We start from the raw sequence: 18,931 nt of genomic DNA, 5'->3' as shown, positions 1-18,931 counted from the left end.
CTAGCACTGCTTTATTCAGTTGATCATTGTACAAAATTCAGGTTGGAAATACACCGTAGCCCAAATTATGGGCTCAAGCATTGCACTCAGACTTATCTCAAGCAGAGATGGTGTTCAAGACAACTGACTATTCCATGTTGGTTTATTTGGCAGCTATGGCTACATTCTGGGGGGAAAATAGTAATTCCATCTTTTTTCCATTAGCATATAAGAATAAGAAGATGTGAAATGGCTGCTCTGAGAATTATTGTTTAGGGTTCCTTGATCCAATTTTCTTCTACTACAGATAAGTTGAGAAAGACAAGAATGTTTTAAACAAATCCTCTCCCACAGAGAGCTTGGCATAACTCTCAGCCCAGGCTGTCCAACTGGTATTTTGTCTGATGCTCGAAGTACTTAAATTTTCTAGTTCATCTCACACCCTGTAGGAAGGAAAGAAAGCACATTCTCTTTTGCAAACTCTAAGTCTGAAACTGAAATGTGTTCCCTGAAGATGAGGAGCAATAGGACCCTTCTGGCCAAGATTTTGGGGTAACAACCAAGGAAACTGCTTTCTCCACTCAAACTGAGTGACAGAGCAACTGCCAATGAAGTCTGTTTTTCTCAGATTTCCACATATCATGAGATTTCATCACCAGGAATTGTTTGCAATGAAGAGCTTAAAAGAACATTTCTGGATAAAGAGCAAGATTAATTTGGGATTGTCAAAGATCTTTGGTTCAATTACTCTGACAAAAAGAAAGAGAGCAAGTTCATGGGAATTTTCTTTCCAAGTTGAACACAAATTTCGTTTCATGACCATGCAAAATGACTTAAAAGGATGGGGAAGGAGATAAAGAGAAAATTAGATGATATCCATTCATAGGACTTCCTGAATCCCACCCTGACACCCCAAATTGCAGTTCTACAGCAGAATAAACGAGTGCCATCTCAGCCCAAGCTTTTGACACTGCTGCAATCAAGCACACTCCTCTACCCGGGGGCAGTCGGCATAAAGGCTCTACAGCCCAACTGCCTGAGTTCAAATCCACCTCCATTACTGAGAGCTGTGCAATCTTAAGTGCTAGGCTGCAGGTTCCTCACATGTGAGATAGGAGTAACAGCACCCACCCATGGGATTGTTATGAGGATTAAATGTAAAGCCTCGAACAGTGCCTGGTGCACAGTAAATGCCCCATCAATGTCAACAATGTCAGGTGCTGCTATTATTATGAAGCTCTCAATACCTACAACCAGAGAATTTAGAGGCGGAAGAGATCTTACATATTATCCAGTTTGATCCCATATAGGAACTCCCTCCACGGTATCTTCTCTTCTAAGTGGGTTGAAACAGAATCTGTTGTCCACCAACCACTTATGATGGGAACTCACTACATCAGTAACGTGCTTGTTGCACTGCGATGGCGCAAACTGGTAAACATTCTTTTCATACTGGCCCCAAACCCCTCTCTGCTCTTTTGCCCATTAGTTTTGGTTCTGTCATCTGAATAAGTCTAGTCACTCTCCCTTATGACAACCTTCGTTTCACGCCCCCTCACGGTCTCCAGTTTCTTCCAGAGACTCCAGAGCCTTTACTACCCTGGCCACAGAAGCCTGAAGCTGGAATGGATCACACAGCTCAGAGTGTGACCAGACTAGGGCAGAGTGGAGCTGGACTGTTTCTGCATTAATGAGATCCCTAAATTTTAAATACATACAATAATAGCCCCAGAAATGGGGAAAGTTACATTTTCTGCCAAAGTCCTAGTCATAATGGGAATAATTCAAGGAAGACATTCCTCCCTAAATGATAACAGCCCTATGTAGAAAAATCCATATGCCAAACTGAAGAAACAAGAAGTGGTTTCGTGGAATAAGTCTGATCTCCTGAATTATGATGGCAAAAAACACAGGACTGGGACCAGGTGGGCTCATTGAAAGTTCAGTGCTGCTTTTAACTGGATGGCTTTGACCAACTCATTTAATTCTCTGGATGAGCCTCAGTATGACTCCTTTTCTATTAAATGTCCAGAATAGGCAAATCTATAGAGATAAGAAAGTAGATTAGCGGTTGCCTACGGCTGGGATGGTTAGAGAGTTGACAGCTAAAAGGTACACGGTTTCTTCTTGGGGTGATGAAAATGTTCTAAAATTGGCTCTGGCAAAGGCTGCACAACTCTGTGAATATACTAAAAACCAATGAATTATAAAGTATATCAATTATATCTCAATAAAGCTTTTAATTTTTTAAAAGTGTCATTAGTGCATTTAATAGTGACTTGATTAGACCCAACTTCTCCTGATCAGATCTTCTAAGAAGAGTAGAACATACCTCAATTCACCACAAATTTAAAAATCTAGACTGACTTCCACTGCCACCAGCACACTTTGGAATCAATTTTTAGCCGTGTATTCAGGGAAGGTCAAAATTGAATAGCTTCTAATTACATTTCACTGACGCTAACCTACAATTTTAAGAATTCCAAAAACCATCATTGGGCATCAACTATGTGCAGAGAATGCTCTTTTACAGAAGTTATATATTCCCAAATGAAAAAAGATACATATAGTCATTGAGGCCCAGAGATGAGCCATGGCTAAGAGATTCACAGAGGAGCAGAAGGAAAGATTCGCGTATCACCTGGCAGGATGGAGGCACACCCAGACAGATTATATCACAGACGCACCTAGATTTGCTGGAGCTTTAATCATTTATCCCCTGACCAGTTCCTCCCTGTGATGTGGAAATTATACCCTCAACTGCCAGTTTATCTAATGAATCAGGAAACAGCGAAGAAATAGAAAGGAGGGAAAGGCAAGAACCAATCGCAGAAGCCAAAGTGAGGCAGGTGGACAACGTTGGCAGAAGCAAGCTTTAGGCTGCTTTGTGTGAAATGGTGCTGGGCTGGCCTTCCCTTCCCACAAGATTTGCTATAGAAATCGTAACTGTTAGAGCGGGAAGGAAATCTGACATCATCTCGTCTAACCCTCTCATTTGATAGATGGAGAGGCTGAGGAGCAGGGTGGCTAAACGACTTGCAGTAGTGGCAGAGCTGGACTACAACTGAAGCTATCAGAGTCCTAGTCCAGTCCCAGCCACTCTACAAGCTCCTACTGAGAAAAGCTTTCAGGAAAGTCACTGGTTGGTCCTTTCTTACTTGAGGACTTACACTCATTGTTGCATTAATCTCTGCCACCGTTTCTTCATCTGTGGGGAACTGATATATCTGGACTCCATTGCTGACTAGTTCACTCATGATCTTACTCTTGAATTTGTGCAATTCATTCTTGGCAATGGTGTCAGCTTTTGCAATTATTGGAATGATGTTCACCTACAAAACAAATACATCCATTTTTACACAATTCCAACATAAGAAAAATAATTAGATGAATAAAACATAGCAAACAAATGAAAATTATAAAACTTCACTTAAGAAATACAGATGACATTGGAAATTGAACTTTCTACCTAAATGCAAAATTAAGAAGATATGGGATAATCTTTTAGTTCCATCTGCAAACACTTTTACTTCCTCTCATTCGGCATGGAAAGCACACTTGTAATTTCCTCCTCTGTGCTACCTCATTCTTCGTTACTGAGTAAAAGGAAGTGTTCCTCTATGACAAATAGCGATAACAAAGAACCCGATGCTTTGAATAACCAACCTCTCCTTTTAGACTTCTCTTCGCTCCTTTAGGAGCTTGATGTTTGCATGTTCCTAACAGTATAATAACAAAGTTTTTGTTACTTAGAATAGTGGAACATTCAGCTGTACGCAGGGTAATATCCCCTCTTTCTTCTGATGACCTGAAAACTGCTAGGAGAGGAGAACCTAAGTAGTAACCAACACAAAAATGGTTTCACCTACTTCTAAATTTTTCAAAATCACACCAACTAATTCTTTTGAAAATCAGTGTCTATCACATTACTCCTTCATGCCAGAAGGAGACCTAGTGCCAAAGGTCAGGCTCATTTTCAGAGCATTGGTCACAGCGACCAGGGAGACCTCAGCATGTGACAACGGCAGAAAGCCCACAACAAGAGCCTTGAGCGCAAGCCCCAAACCCCAAGGTGGAACATTCTTCTCCCAACGTCCCCCAGCACTGTCCACAGGATGTATTTTTTAAAATTCATTTTTTAAGATTAACTTTCTTCCACTCCCTGGTAGGTACAGAGGTTTCGATAAGCTGCTACTGACATCCAACACCTGGAACTATGCTCTCCACCCAGCTCAGGTGACAAGGAAGTGGACTCAGTAAGAGAGCAGTCCCAGCCAGAGGAGAACGAGGCTCCAGGGAGGTTTTCCAGGTCAGGTCTGCATTTCTTTGCTTCTCCTTTTATCCCAAGAGCCAAATCAAAAATCCCTGATAAACCAGATGAGAAGGCGCACTGATAGAAAAACCTATTCTTCCTATTCCTCAACCTCACTCCTAATCTCATCATGCCTGGGCTTCCTCCATGAGCTGCAGACTGAGAAAAACATCCCTGACAGTGAGGGAATGTTTGGGGCAGGACCTCAGGAACAAAAAAAAATCTCTGTTGTTCTTATTGGCTATCTTCTGTACACGTTTAGTATTTGGTTAATAGTGACATAGACAAATGGCAGAGGTTCATAGTCTCTTGGCCAATTTGATCAGAGCAGATAGATTAAACAAGCAATTTAGATTTAAAATCTTTTTCCTAGGTGGCAGGTGCTTGAAAGTCCTTTCTGAAATTATCATATATTTGCCTTAACTCTTCACTTTGGCAGTAATGTTTTCAGAGGCTACCTACCACTCACTCCAGCCCTACAACAAGATCAGTTCTTGGAAAGCAGTTTAACCTGTTTTCTGATGATTTTTATTAGTTGTGTTTGTTTTGCCTATTTCCTTTTCCTGTTTAAATCAACCCTATTACCCATAATCCTATTGTTGGATATTAGCCTGGCTTGGTCTACCAATTCAGTTAGGAGGTCACCCCCCTCCACCCTTCCTAGCCCTGCTTTCAAGGACATGACAGCACAGGGAGCTGGACATGATGGCACAGGGAGCTGGCCTCACTGCCCGGACCCCTCCACCATCCATGGCTAACTGCAGCTGAGTCCAAGGAGATGAAGAAGGGTTTCTGTTTACTCTCCCAGGAGTACTCCAGCTGCAAGAATCCTTTCAGGCTGTTAGAATATTTTCTGTAAACCAATGCATCTGCACATGCTGGAAGCCCGAGGAGCCTGGCTCTGCTTCAGCCACTGGAGGCCCTTTGTGGGCCGTTCAGACAGAGGCCTTGGGGACAGGCTGATCTTCTCAGCGTTCTCTCACTATTATGTCCCTCTGGAGAGAAAGCAGCTTTTAAACAGTGTTGTTTGGACAGAAAATAACACCAGCAAAGCCCTCTAAAGATGATAAGACTCTTTACTGAACTCAAAAGGAGGTTAGAATCGAAGAGAAAATACCATAGCTTAATTTTGTGCTTGTTCTTGTTGCCATTTACCACTTCTTTATTTCAGAATGTATTGTCTTTCATATATTTCAAAATGGAAAATCAAATTAATTGTGAAGTAGATCACCAAATGTTATCAAATTTATCAGTCCCTTCCTTCAAATGTTGTGAAATAGAGGTTATAAATGTGGAAAGCTCAGGTCACACTGAAACTAAGACTTCACTTCTTTTGAACACGTGTGCAGTTCAGTTTTAAAATCTAAGAAGCTGGACTATCCTTATTACACAGAAGAAAAAAATTAACACTTTTTTTTTTCATTCTAAACTTCAAATTAAAGCCAAACTTCTAAAAACCTTTCAAAGAGAGATTTAAAGAAAGTTTTTAAGAAAATAAATAAATCATGAATTATAGTTCAATCCCCCTAAACTTAACCCTTCCTATGACCATTTAGGTGTGTCTACTACATAATCCCCAACCCTCAGCAGAGCATACACTGGCACTAATTTAAGAGCTAAAAATACTTTGTAACAAGCTACATGGTTTTGTTTATTTGTTTTGTTTTGTCCTATCATCCAAAGAGGTTTTGAAGCATTTTTCTCAAATTGCTAAACCTTATGATTCTTAAACCAGAAAAAACAAGTTATGGGGTTGGGGAGCAGGGGAGGGATGAGTGGGTGGAGCACAGAGGATTTTCAGGGCAGTGCAACTACTCTAGATGATACTGTAATGATGGATACATGTCATTATAAATTTGTCTAAATCCATAGAATGCACAACACCAAGAGTGAACCCTCATGTAAACTATGGACTCTGGGTGATTATGATGTATCAAAGTAGGTTCATCAGTTGGGACAAATGTACCACTCTGATGGGGTATGTTGATAATGGGGGAGGCTGTGTATGCATGGGGGCAGGGAGTATATGGGAAATCTCTGTATCTCCCTCTTAATTTTGCTGTGAACCTAGAACTGCTCTAAAAAAAATAGTCTTTAGAATAAAACAAAACAAAAAACCAAAGTACACTGAGAGCAGAGAATAAACTGGGACCTTCGGACAAAGGTGATCTGAAAGGAGGGTGGATGGTACCCAGAGCAGCAGTGAGTACCTTACTGTCCAGCTTTTTCATGGTGACCAGGTCCAGGGACTTCAGAGAATGTCCAGTAGGGGCAATGAAGTAGAGGCATGCGTGGACCCTAGTGTCGTGGTAGTTGAAGAGAGAACGTTTGATCTTCAATTCCTCTTGCAAGTAGGCCTCAAATTGGGCATCAATATATTCCACTATCGGCTTATAGCTAGAATGCAGAAGAACGTTTTTAAAAACACATTTTCAAATCAACACGTTTCTAGTCTCAAACCTCTTTCGCAGTTCAGTGTGGCACAGTGCTCCAGGAAAGTCTTCAGTGGTTCCCTCTTCCCTAAGAGCTAAAGCCCAAGTTCCTTCCCTCAGCATCCCAGGCCTTCTGGCATCTGTCCAGGCTCATCTCTCCCACTCCTTGCCTCACCCTTCCTGTCCCAGCAATGCACAACCCCGTGTAGCAGCTCCCACCCATCAAGTTCTCATCTACCCCCCTACCTGGAACAGTCTTCTTCCTATTATTCTCCTGGCTTAACATTCATCCGTTGAAACAGAGATTATAAACACGTGGAGCATGCTGCCACTTCCCCCATGGCACCCATGAAGATATTGCTAAGAGACTGTGGCATTCTTTCCTGCTAGGCCAAAATTGAGCCTCAAAATTTGTCCCAATAAAGTGATTATGACAGGCTCTACCAACTGCTGGGCATTGGTACACAAAATGAAACTCGTCTGCAATTTCAGGACACAGCCTCACCTCCTGCTGGGAGCTCTTCCCTGGTCCTTTGCCTCGTTCCTCCAGAGACATGAGGAGTCTGTGCTCTCATAAAGCCCTGTGCACATTCTATAACTTCATCTACAAACTGAAGTGACTGCACTATTTTGATCTTAAAAATTCCTTCCAACTCTAAAATTTTATGATTTAAAGGCAAACTCTGTAACCCTCTCTTCTCACCAAATCATAATTCAAATCTGTTTTGGATAATTAGGTATGATTCTATCAACTGACCATAAACACAATCATTAGTAGCACATTAGGAATACATATTCAATAAACCAAATGTTCTCCAGGGAGTGAGTAGTACATCAGGTCACTGTGGAAAAGCCATGAACCCTTTCAGGTCTCCAAGGGGACTGCTCAGCTGTCAGTGTCAGCAGACCAGCAATGAGACTGGTCTACTAGGGATACAATGAATTAATTCTCCCCAAACTTACTACCTTGCTGAGGAATGATTTAAGCTTTAACAAAAATAAAAACCTTTCCACACTCAACTCCCTGACCCATAAATTAAACTGAAATTCTTAAGAGGGAACTATAAATCTTTTATAATGAGGATGACAACAAATGCCCAAAGAAAAAAAACAAACAAAAACAAAATAAAAATAAAACAAAACAAAAAATCAAATTTATGACCAAAACCAAAAGCAATCAGAAAAAAGTTTTTTGATGATATTTTTCCTTGGTGATTTATCACAATCCATTGATTCAATTTGAACAGACAAACTCTCTCAGGTTTAAAGAAAAAGTAGAATGTGCCTCAGCAATAATAAAGTCCTAAATATGACAACAGAAATCCCAATAAATTCCAAAAGAAAAGATGAGCAAGTGATAAGATTCTTCTATGTTGTCCAATTTAAAAATATTGGCAGGTATTACATAACAATAGTAATGATCATTATTATTATAGGATAGTTATATAGAATGGTGATTAGAAGCATGGATTCAAGCCAAACCTCCTAAAATCAAACTCCAACTCCACAACTTACTAGCTGTGTGACTTTGGGAAAGTTACTAAACCTATCTGTGTCTCAATTCCCTCATAAGTAAATCAAGGACAAAAACAGTATATCAGAGAGCTATCATGACAAGTAAGTGAGCTAATATATGTAAAGGACTAGCACATAAAAGTAAGATATAACTATTCCACAGTAATATAATAAACAAAAAAATAATATAATAAACAACAAATAAGAGAAAAGCAAACCTGACTTTTTAAAGACAGGGGAAAAAAAAAAAAAGGAACTTTACAATTACCCGGTTCCCTGGTAACCATTCTGCTACTGAGCTCATGCCCTGCCAGGAAGCGGAGCAGGTCACTCCAGTGAGGTCCACTCATGCCTGGTTAGGCCTAATCCTTCTGTCTCCCGGCACGGAGGCGTGCATTTGGGGAATCATGGTCCTTTCCCAGCACTGTCTTAGCCCCAAGGAGAGGAAAAGCAGCTCACAAGCATCTCTTCCTTCCTGCCTCCCCACTTCCTGATTTCTAGCTTCTCAGCACCCACTCCCCAACAGTGGTCCCAGTATGTTTTTGCTTTCTATTAATTTCCCTTTTTGCCTCTGCTTTTTTTTTTTTTTTTGAGGAAGATTAGCCCCGAGCTAACATCTGTTGCTAATCTTCCTCTTTTTTGCTGAGGAAGATTGGCCCTGGGCTAACATCCGTGCCCATTTTCCTCTACTTTATATGTGGGACACCGCCACAGCACGGCTTGATGAGCAGTGAGTAGATCCGCCCCCGGGATCTGAACCTGCGAACCCCGGGCCGCCAAAGCGGAGCACGTGAACTTAACCACACCACCAGGCCAGCCCCTTGCCTCTGGTTTTGATTCTGATCTTTGAAGATTATGGGAGGCATAACATCTCTCCTTTTCCAGTGAGGAATTCTTTCTGCCCTGGAGTCAATATATCCAAAGAAATCTTTTGTTCTCCTCTTACATCTTGGGCTTTCTCTGCCTTTCCTTGTTAGAGAGTTCTGGCCAATCTTTCAATCTTCTTTTCCCTCTTTGTGGTCTCCCTGGAAAACCATTTATTCTCGTGTTTCACATACCATCTATCTGATGATGATTCACAAATCTCTACTTCCAGCCCAGATCTTTCACCCAAGTTTCAGACTCATCCATCCAACTACTTACCAGATATTTCCATTTGCTCTTCTAACTAAAAGCATTCAAAATCAAACTCCATCTTGCCCCCAAACCCACACTCCCCTGTGTTCCTTAGCATGGTGAATGGCACCTCTATCCACACCACTGGCCAAGCCAGAACTCTGGGATTCAACCCAGAGACCACCTCTCCAACCTCCCATCACACAATCAAGCATGAAATCCTAACAATTTCACCCTCTATAACATTATAAACAAATAAAAGAAATGTATTCCAGGAGAGCTATTTACCAAAATCACTATTCCCTGTGTTCAAGATTTAATTACTTTGGTGGCACAGTTTCTTGCTGAATAACAAGTCTGCCAAGCAGTTTTGTACTCACCTTCAAAATCCTTTAAACCAATTCTCTGCCCCTCTCTCCTACTCCTTTCCACTTCTTATCTACTGTCACAGTCATAAAGAGAAGGAAGCTTAATCCCAATTTTGCCTTTTGTTAGTTTCCATTCTTATAGAAAGGACACCCATTTATACTGTTGGACCAATTCAAACTTCTCTGGATTGTAGCCATATCCAGCAGAGGAAAGGGGGGGAGGGCAGATCAAATCTAGCCCTTAATTTTTCACGTAATTTCCTTTTAAGGCATGGAGATATTCCTTTTTACCCATCACTCATTTTTTTCATATACCTCCAGCCATAAAAAACACTATAAAATGACAGAGGTTGACCCTAAAACTGATGGAAAAAAAACTTTATACAATATTTTCTATCCACCCAAGCTACCCACTGATCATTCTTGCAAAATAGCTAATGCCATCATTCAGGGACTGACTCTCCATTTTATATATGACCCAATATCTACCATATATTTTCTCTATCTTGCTATCTGTTAGTGAAAGCTAGTTTTCCTTATCTCTCAACTACCCCACCAGAAAGTGTGATAAAAACAGAAATTAAAGACTAAAAAGTCCACTTCACTACCATTTTATAACTCTGATAAAGATCTAGTGAGTTTGAGGATTCTCTCTCAGTGGATTTCAATTATCCACACTTGCCAGGGCTGAGTATCATTATAGTCAGCGATACGCCATTGACACGCTATCTCCCATCTCCCAAATGTGGGGCAAACAAATCATTCTATTTCCATTTCTACAGCAAAACTTGGTTTCCCTTCTTCTCCAGACCCCTTTCCTTCTTCACTGAAGAGGACAGACAGCAAAACAAAGAAGCCCTTAAACCATGAGGAGTTAATCATGCTGTTAAACATAACAGGAAACCTTACCAGAGTCTCTTCCTGCCTCCTTCTAGCTAGCCTGGTCCCAGGCAGATAATGATGCAGGAATGCTGACATGTCTGAAGTCCACATAAACAAACTGGGAAATTCTTGAAGTCTTGCATCGGTGGCAGAAAAGCTTGCTTAATCCCCAAAGTAGTAAAAATAATCATGGGTCTAGAGAAACAGCACATCCCTTCCCATATGGTTACATATCAATGCAAAAATGCATATCCCACTTCCAATTTTTGGATGGAAACAAGGGCTGTCCAAATAACTATTTTAAATAACAGTCCTTTGGGTTTATAGTCAAGTGTCAACAATGCCTTCTGGGGCACAGAGTTCTAAATGCCATTTAAAGAGGTTATGCAACAGCTGTCAAGAAATTTCAGAAAAAAAATATTTGGTATCTAGGTTAGGTTAATATCACACTTCCTCTCTTCTGAATCTCCTTGGAAACTATTATTTGACCCAAATGAGTCAGATAATTTCTTAAAGAGGCCTCCAGCTGCAAATATGAGGATCAGCATTGTATTGGCCACTTGCTATTCCGTGCTGGCGAGTGAAAAGCCACCAGCCTGAAAGAAAGCCATTTAGGAGAAAAGCAAAAATTTAGTGGCAGTGCTGAGGCAATGACTCTGAGCTGGAACAGCACGTGGAATCTTAGCAGCAAGAGGCTGGAGGACAGCTCTCATTCCTGCAGGAAGGGATCCTGAAAAGGTCCAGTTGCTGACTTCCAATCCAGGAGTGCACAAGCACGACATTCTCTAACCCCAGAGAGAAACTTGTGCGGGTCAGAGGTGGACATACTTGTTGCTCTCAGTGTGCACTGGGATTGCGCAACCACCAGGAGCCCCTGGCTCTTTCCCTGGCTCCCACAATGCACCTGTGCTCTTTTTCTTGTCGCCAGGGTTTTCTCCTCATCTATTTCACAAAGCATTACAAACAGCCTTCAGGCAGTAATCTCTCCATCGTTCCTTGGCATTGAGGCCATAAATTAAGACCAAGTGCTCAGCTGCAGGACAGCTTGGCTGTCCCCCACTCCAACACAATGTACAGACAGTCCATTTTGACCAGATGCAAAATAAAATCTTTCTCACTCTATCTAACAATTGCTCCTGTTATTACAGGACAATGTTTACTGATGAGCATTTATTGCTCTATAGATAAAATAGAGCTCAGTGCTCAGCTAGAGAATAAATTAAATATTTCTCTGTCATTACCGTCGTGCTCAAATATATCAGGAATAGTTAAAATATATCTAGGCAATACACATTTCTAGATAAAATGGTTCAAGTTCCTCTTTACAAAACACATGCATATAACAAACAGTTTTGAGGAAAATGGAAAAAAACAAGAAACAAAAACCCTGCATTAATGAAGTTTCTGAGCCCTAAGCAAATATGTCATAACTTACTCATCTGGTGTTTTATTCCCATAAAGCTGTCACTACACAAACATGTCCCCTTCTGGAATCATCTTTGGGCCTGGGACAGTTTTATTTTAACTTTCTCAAACTTCTTTTGAGAATGAATGTAGTATTTAAATAGTCATAAGGCATTTGAAGTTGAGATTGATGAACAGGGTGGGTGATCTTGAGGAGTGTGAACAACATTTCGGGCCTGGGATTAACATACGGGTGGACACCGGGAAGTTTTAAGGATTAACAACTTCCCTCAAATAAGGGCATACAGCAACTCAGAGGAAAGAGCCAGACTTACTTGGCTTTATAAATTGAGTATTTGTGATTTATAAAAATAAAAATAAAACCTGACTATATTATTTTATAATTAGGTCAAGATTACGTAAACCAGTTTAGAATGAATACATAACATTGACTTACAGCTAGCAGTTTCTACCTACATACAAACCATTGCACCAAAATTCTGAAAAAATATGTTATTTCTTAAGCAGGTTAAACATGTCTTTCTTCCACATATACACAGAAGTTTGTTGTCTATATTATCTAATTAACGTAACAAACCCTCACTCGATAGAGAGGGAAACTTGAATCTAATCGACCTGAATTCCTCACTAGGCTTGACTGAAACCACAACCATTATTCAGACTCAATTTGGCCATTCTGTACCCAGCATGCCCCCCAACTCTGAGCAGCTGACAGGAAGACCCAGACCATTCACAAAAGGACTCACAGTGCCTTATGCCACAGCACTAACATCAATATTAAGATCCTGTACTGGCTGGAAATTAAGATTTTTTCCAACTGATCTTCCATAAAAATGCTTTCTTCACTTCGGGGTTTCAGAAGCTAATATTACTTTGCCACAGCCATCAAAATACAGGATAATTGCTGTTATTACCACACTCTTCTTCCAGGCTTAGCCTTCCACAGTGCCCTTCCTCAGACCTCCACCTAAGAATAGGACTATGCAGTATCGCACTGGAAGAGACTTCAGAGGACATCTAGTGTAATTCCCTTAAAGTGAGACAAACTGACAAGGTCCCATAGCTTGTCACTGGCAGAATCCAGATTACAACCGGAGAATCCTAAATCCTGGGCTGTGGCTTCTTGTGCAAAACATGTTGACTCTCGTTTTCATTTAAATTTTCTAAGAATTTGAGCATTAGATCAGATGTCCCAATCTGCCTCAGAGACTAGCAGCATGTGGCAGATGCTCAATCCAAACTGCTTTTACTTTTTAATGCCTTCTTATTTTGCAGAGCTGAAAATACCAGAAACCACATTCCCAGACTCTCTTGCAGGTAGCGTTCTGAACGTGGTCTATTTTCTGCCAAGCAGATGCGGCCATACGAGACCTGGGGGCCGGGAGTGAGCAACACAGGCAGAGGCCACACAGGGAAAGGGCTCTTCTTGCAAGAGATGGTAGAAGCATGTGGTCACCTGGGACAGATCTGGTGGAGGTTCTAGAGACCTCTTCCTAGCATCACAGCTGCCAAGCTGTATAAGGTGGCTGGTGCAGGGGTTTCTGCTAACTGTCCTGTAGGCTGGTGGGTGTTTCTCTAGATTGCTTTTCCTGGTGGGAAAGCTCCCGAACCTGGTTCTATGACGCTCCTGGAAAAATGCCACAAGCTAGCCTCTTCCTTCTAACAACTCTATTTTCTGCTTATACTAGCTGGAATCAATTACAAGAGCTGATTCTGACCTCAAGGAAGAACATTCCAAGAAAATTTCTCAGAGGACAAGAATGCCATATCTTTCAGGTGATAGAAGCCCAAGTCCCATAACTAGTGAATAGTTAGCCTTGGTATTTCCCCGGGGTGGGTCCTGCTATCTCCTCATCCATTTATATCCCCACAAATCCCAAGATGTACCTGTCATCTTTATTTATCTGGTCTCCAAATCCCACGGTGTCAACGATGGTTAACTTCAGCCGTACATTGCTTTCCTGAAGCTCATAACTTCTGGCTTTTAACCGGACACCTGGTTCATTGTGAGTAGCTGGGTCACTTTCAAATTTGGTGTTGAATAAAGTGTCCATTAACGTGGATTTGCCAATGCCTGTCTCACCTACACAACCACAAGGGAGACATCAGAGAATGTGTCAATGTCTCTCAGATATTAGTTCACTTCATCAGGAGTTTTTCCTAATCACATTCATAAAATTTTTTAAAAAGTCAGTATCACCAGAAATCCCACTACAAAAAGACAGTTCTTCCTCCATGTATGATCTATGGAACACCTCCCTAGAAATGCCCGAATGAATTTCAGAAACCAAGTAGCAGAAAAGATCTTGAACTTACACACCAAGATGCTCTTCTTTACCTCTGGAGAGAGAAATAGAACCTGTAAGGTTGCCTGTGGTCAGTTTGTACATTACAAAGACAGAAACTGTATCTCTTCCTCTCCTAAAGGTTGATGTGTAAAACTATATTACTTTAACAGAAATACTATAGGGGCCGGCCCGGTGGCATAGTGGTTAAGTTCGGCACACTCCACTTCCGTGGCCAGGGTTCGCGAGTTCAAATCCTGGGTGCAGACCTACAACCACTCACCAGCCGTGCTGTGGCGGCATCCCACATATAAAGTAGAGGAAGACTGGCACAGATGTTAGCTCAGGGCCAATCTTCCTCAAGCAAAAAAAAAAAATTGCTGAGTTTCTGTTACTAGGGGAGAAAGAAACTGATTCCATTTATATCGAATTATCTGATACCATCTAATGTTGTCGAAAAGAATTACATTTTTCAAAACAACGCTTGACAATAACAGCAATAATAATAAATGCAGCTAAAGTTACTGAGTGCTTACTTTGCGCCACACCTGTGGCAAGAGCTTCCAATGCCTCATCTCATTTAAACCCTATTACTAGCCCCTGTAAAATAGGTACTATTGTTTCCTCCCTCTTACAGATAGGGCACTAAGGCTTAGAGAAGGTTTAAGTAACTTGCCTTAAGTCACATTGTTAAGTGGCAAAGCCAGGGTTCTAACACCTACACTCAACCAACACAGCATCCTGACTTCACTATTACAGAGAAAACCAACCACCTAATATTTTCCAGTTACGGCTATGAGTCTGTGAGAATTCTCTATATTATCTCCATTTTTATTTTCCTACTCAGCTGGAGTCAAGATGGCAAACACTTGTTAGTTTTCCCAGTTTCAGGGTGACGTCTGCGACAATGAAATTGAATGATATTAAATGACCCACAACAACGGCCTTATTAATTCACATCGATAATTCAAGTCAGGAAGTGTTTACTGGGGCCCTAAGATATGCAAAGCAGAGTGGCAGGTACTGGCACCACTACACCCATCAAATGGTAAGACCCAAATGTGGAGCCATGGAGAACGTTGGCTTGACCTTTGAAATAAGACCAACAAAATTTTTCTCTTAACACCAATTCTTTGTTGAGTCAAAAATAGTTGGCAATGAGAAAGACCCTTGTCACCAGTGGTGGTGGTAGAAGTGGTGGTTGAGTATGTGATGGTGGAAAGAGGGAGGTAGAAATCAACAAATATTATCTAAAGGAATGCCTTTTTTTTAAATCTGGAAAATTTCCCAATTAGACTTCTAGCTCAATTTAAATACACCAACGTGCTGCAGCCCTTTCAACAAATCCCAATCCCATGATGTTCCCAGGAACAGTTCCGTTTCTACAGGATTGCTATAATGACTTTTAGGATGGTAACAATTCCATGGGAAAAAGAAGAGTTCTAGGATTTGTTGCCTTAGGGCAACTCTCCCAGTGTAATGACAAAACCCACCTCCTAATTCGAAGTTCTGTGTTGCTCACTGCTCTCCAACATCATGCAAAAGTAGAGCAGGTTGGAGTCTTTCTGGATCTGAGCTTTCTCTAATTAGAAGCCTTATGTGGTTTGCCACGGACTACAATGATTCACTTACAGGACAAAAGCTGTTCAAGGATCTTTGCCTTACTCTTTAACCTTTCCCATGGGGCCTCTGATACAGCTAAGGTCAAAGAATGTCCTCCTTCATCAGCTTCGTTCAGCCAGTATTTTTCCAGTGCCTATTGTATACCAAGCTCTGTGCCAAGTTCTGGGAATTCAACAATGAACTAGCCTGAAATGGTGTTCTCCTATAGCTTAGAATCTGACCTGGAACATGACTGAACACCAACCAGAGTCTAATTTATGATTATGGGAACGATATTCTAAGTGTCTGCCATAATTACATTTCTCTTATGAGCAAGACCATACTTTATTCCCTGTGACCTTGCTAGTGACCCCGGTAACTGGACCAGGGCTAGCCCCCTGACCAAAGGCACCCATTTAAGCCTGATCATTATGCTCTGAGAGAGTGCTCCATACTGGACAGCGCCCTGTCTACCCAATCAGAGCTTTTCTCTTTGGGAATATAAGTGAGAGATATACAATCCGCACACAAGGCAATGGCATGAAAAAGAAAAGATGGAGAGAAGTGAATAAGCAGAAGTCATGAGGCAGCAGAGGCTGTAAGTAAACAGAAGACATGTTGTTGACAGATCATTAGCTGGGAATATAGGAGAAAGAGAGCAGACAGATACAGTAGAGTTTAGTATCAGAAATTTATTCATTAATTATACTTCAGGATTTACTATGTGACAAGCATAGGTGCTGGGGATAAAATGGTGAATACAGACAACTGGCATGGCTTGAATTCCATAATATCCCGAATGTCATCCCAGATCTCCACGAAGTCTGGCCGAGTAGTGGCTGAGACTGTTTCCTGAATATTCTTACAAAAAAGATCCATCAATCTACACTAGTCTCTGCTCCCTAACGTGATGGAGCTCAATAAGCTCATATCCATGATTCATGGCTCAACAAAATAACTTTGAGCAAAACAAAGTTACTATTTAATGGATACAGAAACAAAACCGAGTTCTCACTCTTAAGATACTTAGAATCTGGTAGGCAATTCAATACTGAAGGTTCTGGGGTCACTGTAAGTACATGCTACATGTGTAACTTTCTCAAGAGCAGCAAACTTCTTTTCAGGATTTACCTATTTTTCAGAACATGGACAAAGGAACCACAGCAGAACCACCTTATATAGATCTCTTCATAGGGTTAAAGGGTCTCTCAATAGAAAGTGACCCATTTAACTTTCATCTCTTTCCTTAAGAACAGCAACAAAGAATTCCAGTTACAGGGCAAGAATTCTAGGTTACCTGGACAGGACCGAAATGACCATCCCATTTTACAAGGTTGAGATTTAGTTAAGCACATATGAATCAGGAACACTATGCTTTTTTTTTAAGGTAAGGTAATTTTAATTATCATTTACATTAAGGTGGAAATTATGAACAATTAGCATTCTAGGCCCTACTTATAGCAGAGGGTTAATCAATGGGTTGGGAAAACCACTGTTCCTCTAAATTTTGGAGTGCTCTGCTTTCCATTTCTATGCTCTGTGCTTTTAAGAGCTGTAATTAGACACGCTACTCTAGCAGCAGTGTGATTCGCCAAAGCAGTTCACTAAGAAATGACAGCTTTTGGAATAAAAGGAATTAGAGAACTAGGGGAGCTTTTCAATGCATTAGTTTTTGAGGCCTCTCTCTAGCCTCAGACAGCAGGGCATTTTCTAACTTTTGAGGACCCATAAGAGCAAAAAGCCTTCTTTCTAATTGAGTAAATGAAAGCCTACTAAGCATAGGTTCCAATTCCAACCAAACAACCATAACAATATTTTGAGAAAATTAATGAATAACACCAACTTTGAAGTACTTCAGAACTCCCCAGCAGAGTATCTGGCACAAAGTAGGCATTTATTAAAAGATAATTGAAAAGAAAAATTATCATGGCGATAATTTATACTGAGATGTGCCACTTTGGTAGATTTTTCAGAGTTTGTTCTTTATTCCGTTACAAACTCATCTGCCTGAAGACTCAGTTGTTAGAGTAATTAGAGATTTACTCCTGAAGCACTATCTGTGGCTTCTGTTGTTCCTGCTCCTGCCAATGCCAGTGAACATGACACCCACATCACAGTGGGAAGCAGTCCTACCTCTTCCATTCTATTCTCAGGCTTCTGTAAACCACAAGCTTTATGTTGGACATTAAAAACAACAACAACAAAAACCCAGAATGACTGTATTATTAATTAGAAGGTTAGGTGTAGACTGAGCAAATAGTTGATCTACGATTCAGCATCTTTTACTCTGATTGCCAAGACTGACTACTTGAATAATTATCCAAGTAACTGTGCAAGAAGGTCTGTCTGCCTCCCCTAAATATTCTAGATTTTATTCTTGGATGGAGCCAGATAATCAGAAAACTATGTCCCTAGGCTCTGTTGTTTTAACTCCTCATAGAATTGCCTTTAATAAAATATGCTTTGGCTGATACCACCAGCCCGCATGAGGGACTTGAAAGAACAGCATGTGACACTTGGTATTCATGGATCGACTGCACTGATCAGGGGATGCTCAGGAATCTAGACTGAGATTCAATGACATCCACCATCTCTTTTCTGAAAATTTTCCAGGTGAAACCATGTTTCATTTGCAGCAACTATTTTGTTTTTGCTTTATAGATACTATAAATCTGTCATTGTTAGAATTTTACCTTGTGTTTGGCACATAATATGTGCTCAGTAAATATCTCTTGAATGAATGGATTTCCCCCATGCTCTCACCATGGCTGAGAGACAAATGTATTCCTGATGGAATTAATTGCTACAGGCTGGCCTGATGGCTTGAGTTCTGACTCGATCCCTGGTTTCATTTTATTTTCTGTGGTTAATTTTACCTTTATTCATTTACTCATTGATTTCACTCTGTAAACCACTTCATATCTTTCCCTGGAAAAGCAAGATGGATGGAATAAAAAGGTTTAAGATTTGATTGTAAACTTTCAAAAGTTTATGTTGACACTATAGCCTTGGCTA

The 18,931-nt window shown here is 40.8% G+C and overlaps 1 protein-coding gene across 3 annotated transcripts in view; it reads right to left on the bottom strand.

Moving 5' to 3' along the window:
- The window catches only part of SEPTIN11 (septin 11), a 127,651-nt gene that overhangs the window by 20,349 nt on the left and 88,371 nt on the right, over positions 1 to 18,931 (bottom strand). For all 3 annotated transcript variants that reach the window (XM_058547312.1, XM_058547310.1, XM_058547313.1), the window contains exons 3-5: positions 13,917 to 14,112; positions 6,502 to 6,688; positions 3,150 to 3,311 (exon numbers count right to left, since the gene is read on the bottom strand). In XM_058547312.1, the coding sequence (XP_058403295.1) occupies positions 3,150 to 3,311; positions 6,502 to 6,688; positions 13,917 to 14,112 (545 nt within the window). The remainder of the gene's footprint in view (positions 1 to 3,149; positions 3,312 to 6,501; positions 6,689 to 13,916; positions 14,113 to 18,931) is intronic.

Source organism: Diceros bicornis, chromosome 8 (assembly GCF_020826845.1).
Source record: "Diceros bicornis minor isolate mBicDic1 chromosome 8, mDicBic1.mat.cur, whole genome shotgun sequence".
Classification (NCBI taxonomy): domain Eukaryota; kingdom Metazoa; phylum Chordata; class Mammalia; order Perissodactyla; family Rhinocerotidae; genus Diceros; species Diceros bicornis.
This window is presented reverse-complemented; position numbering and strand designations above follow the sequence as displayed.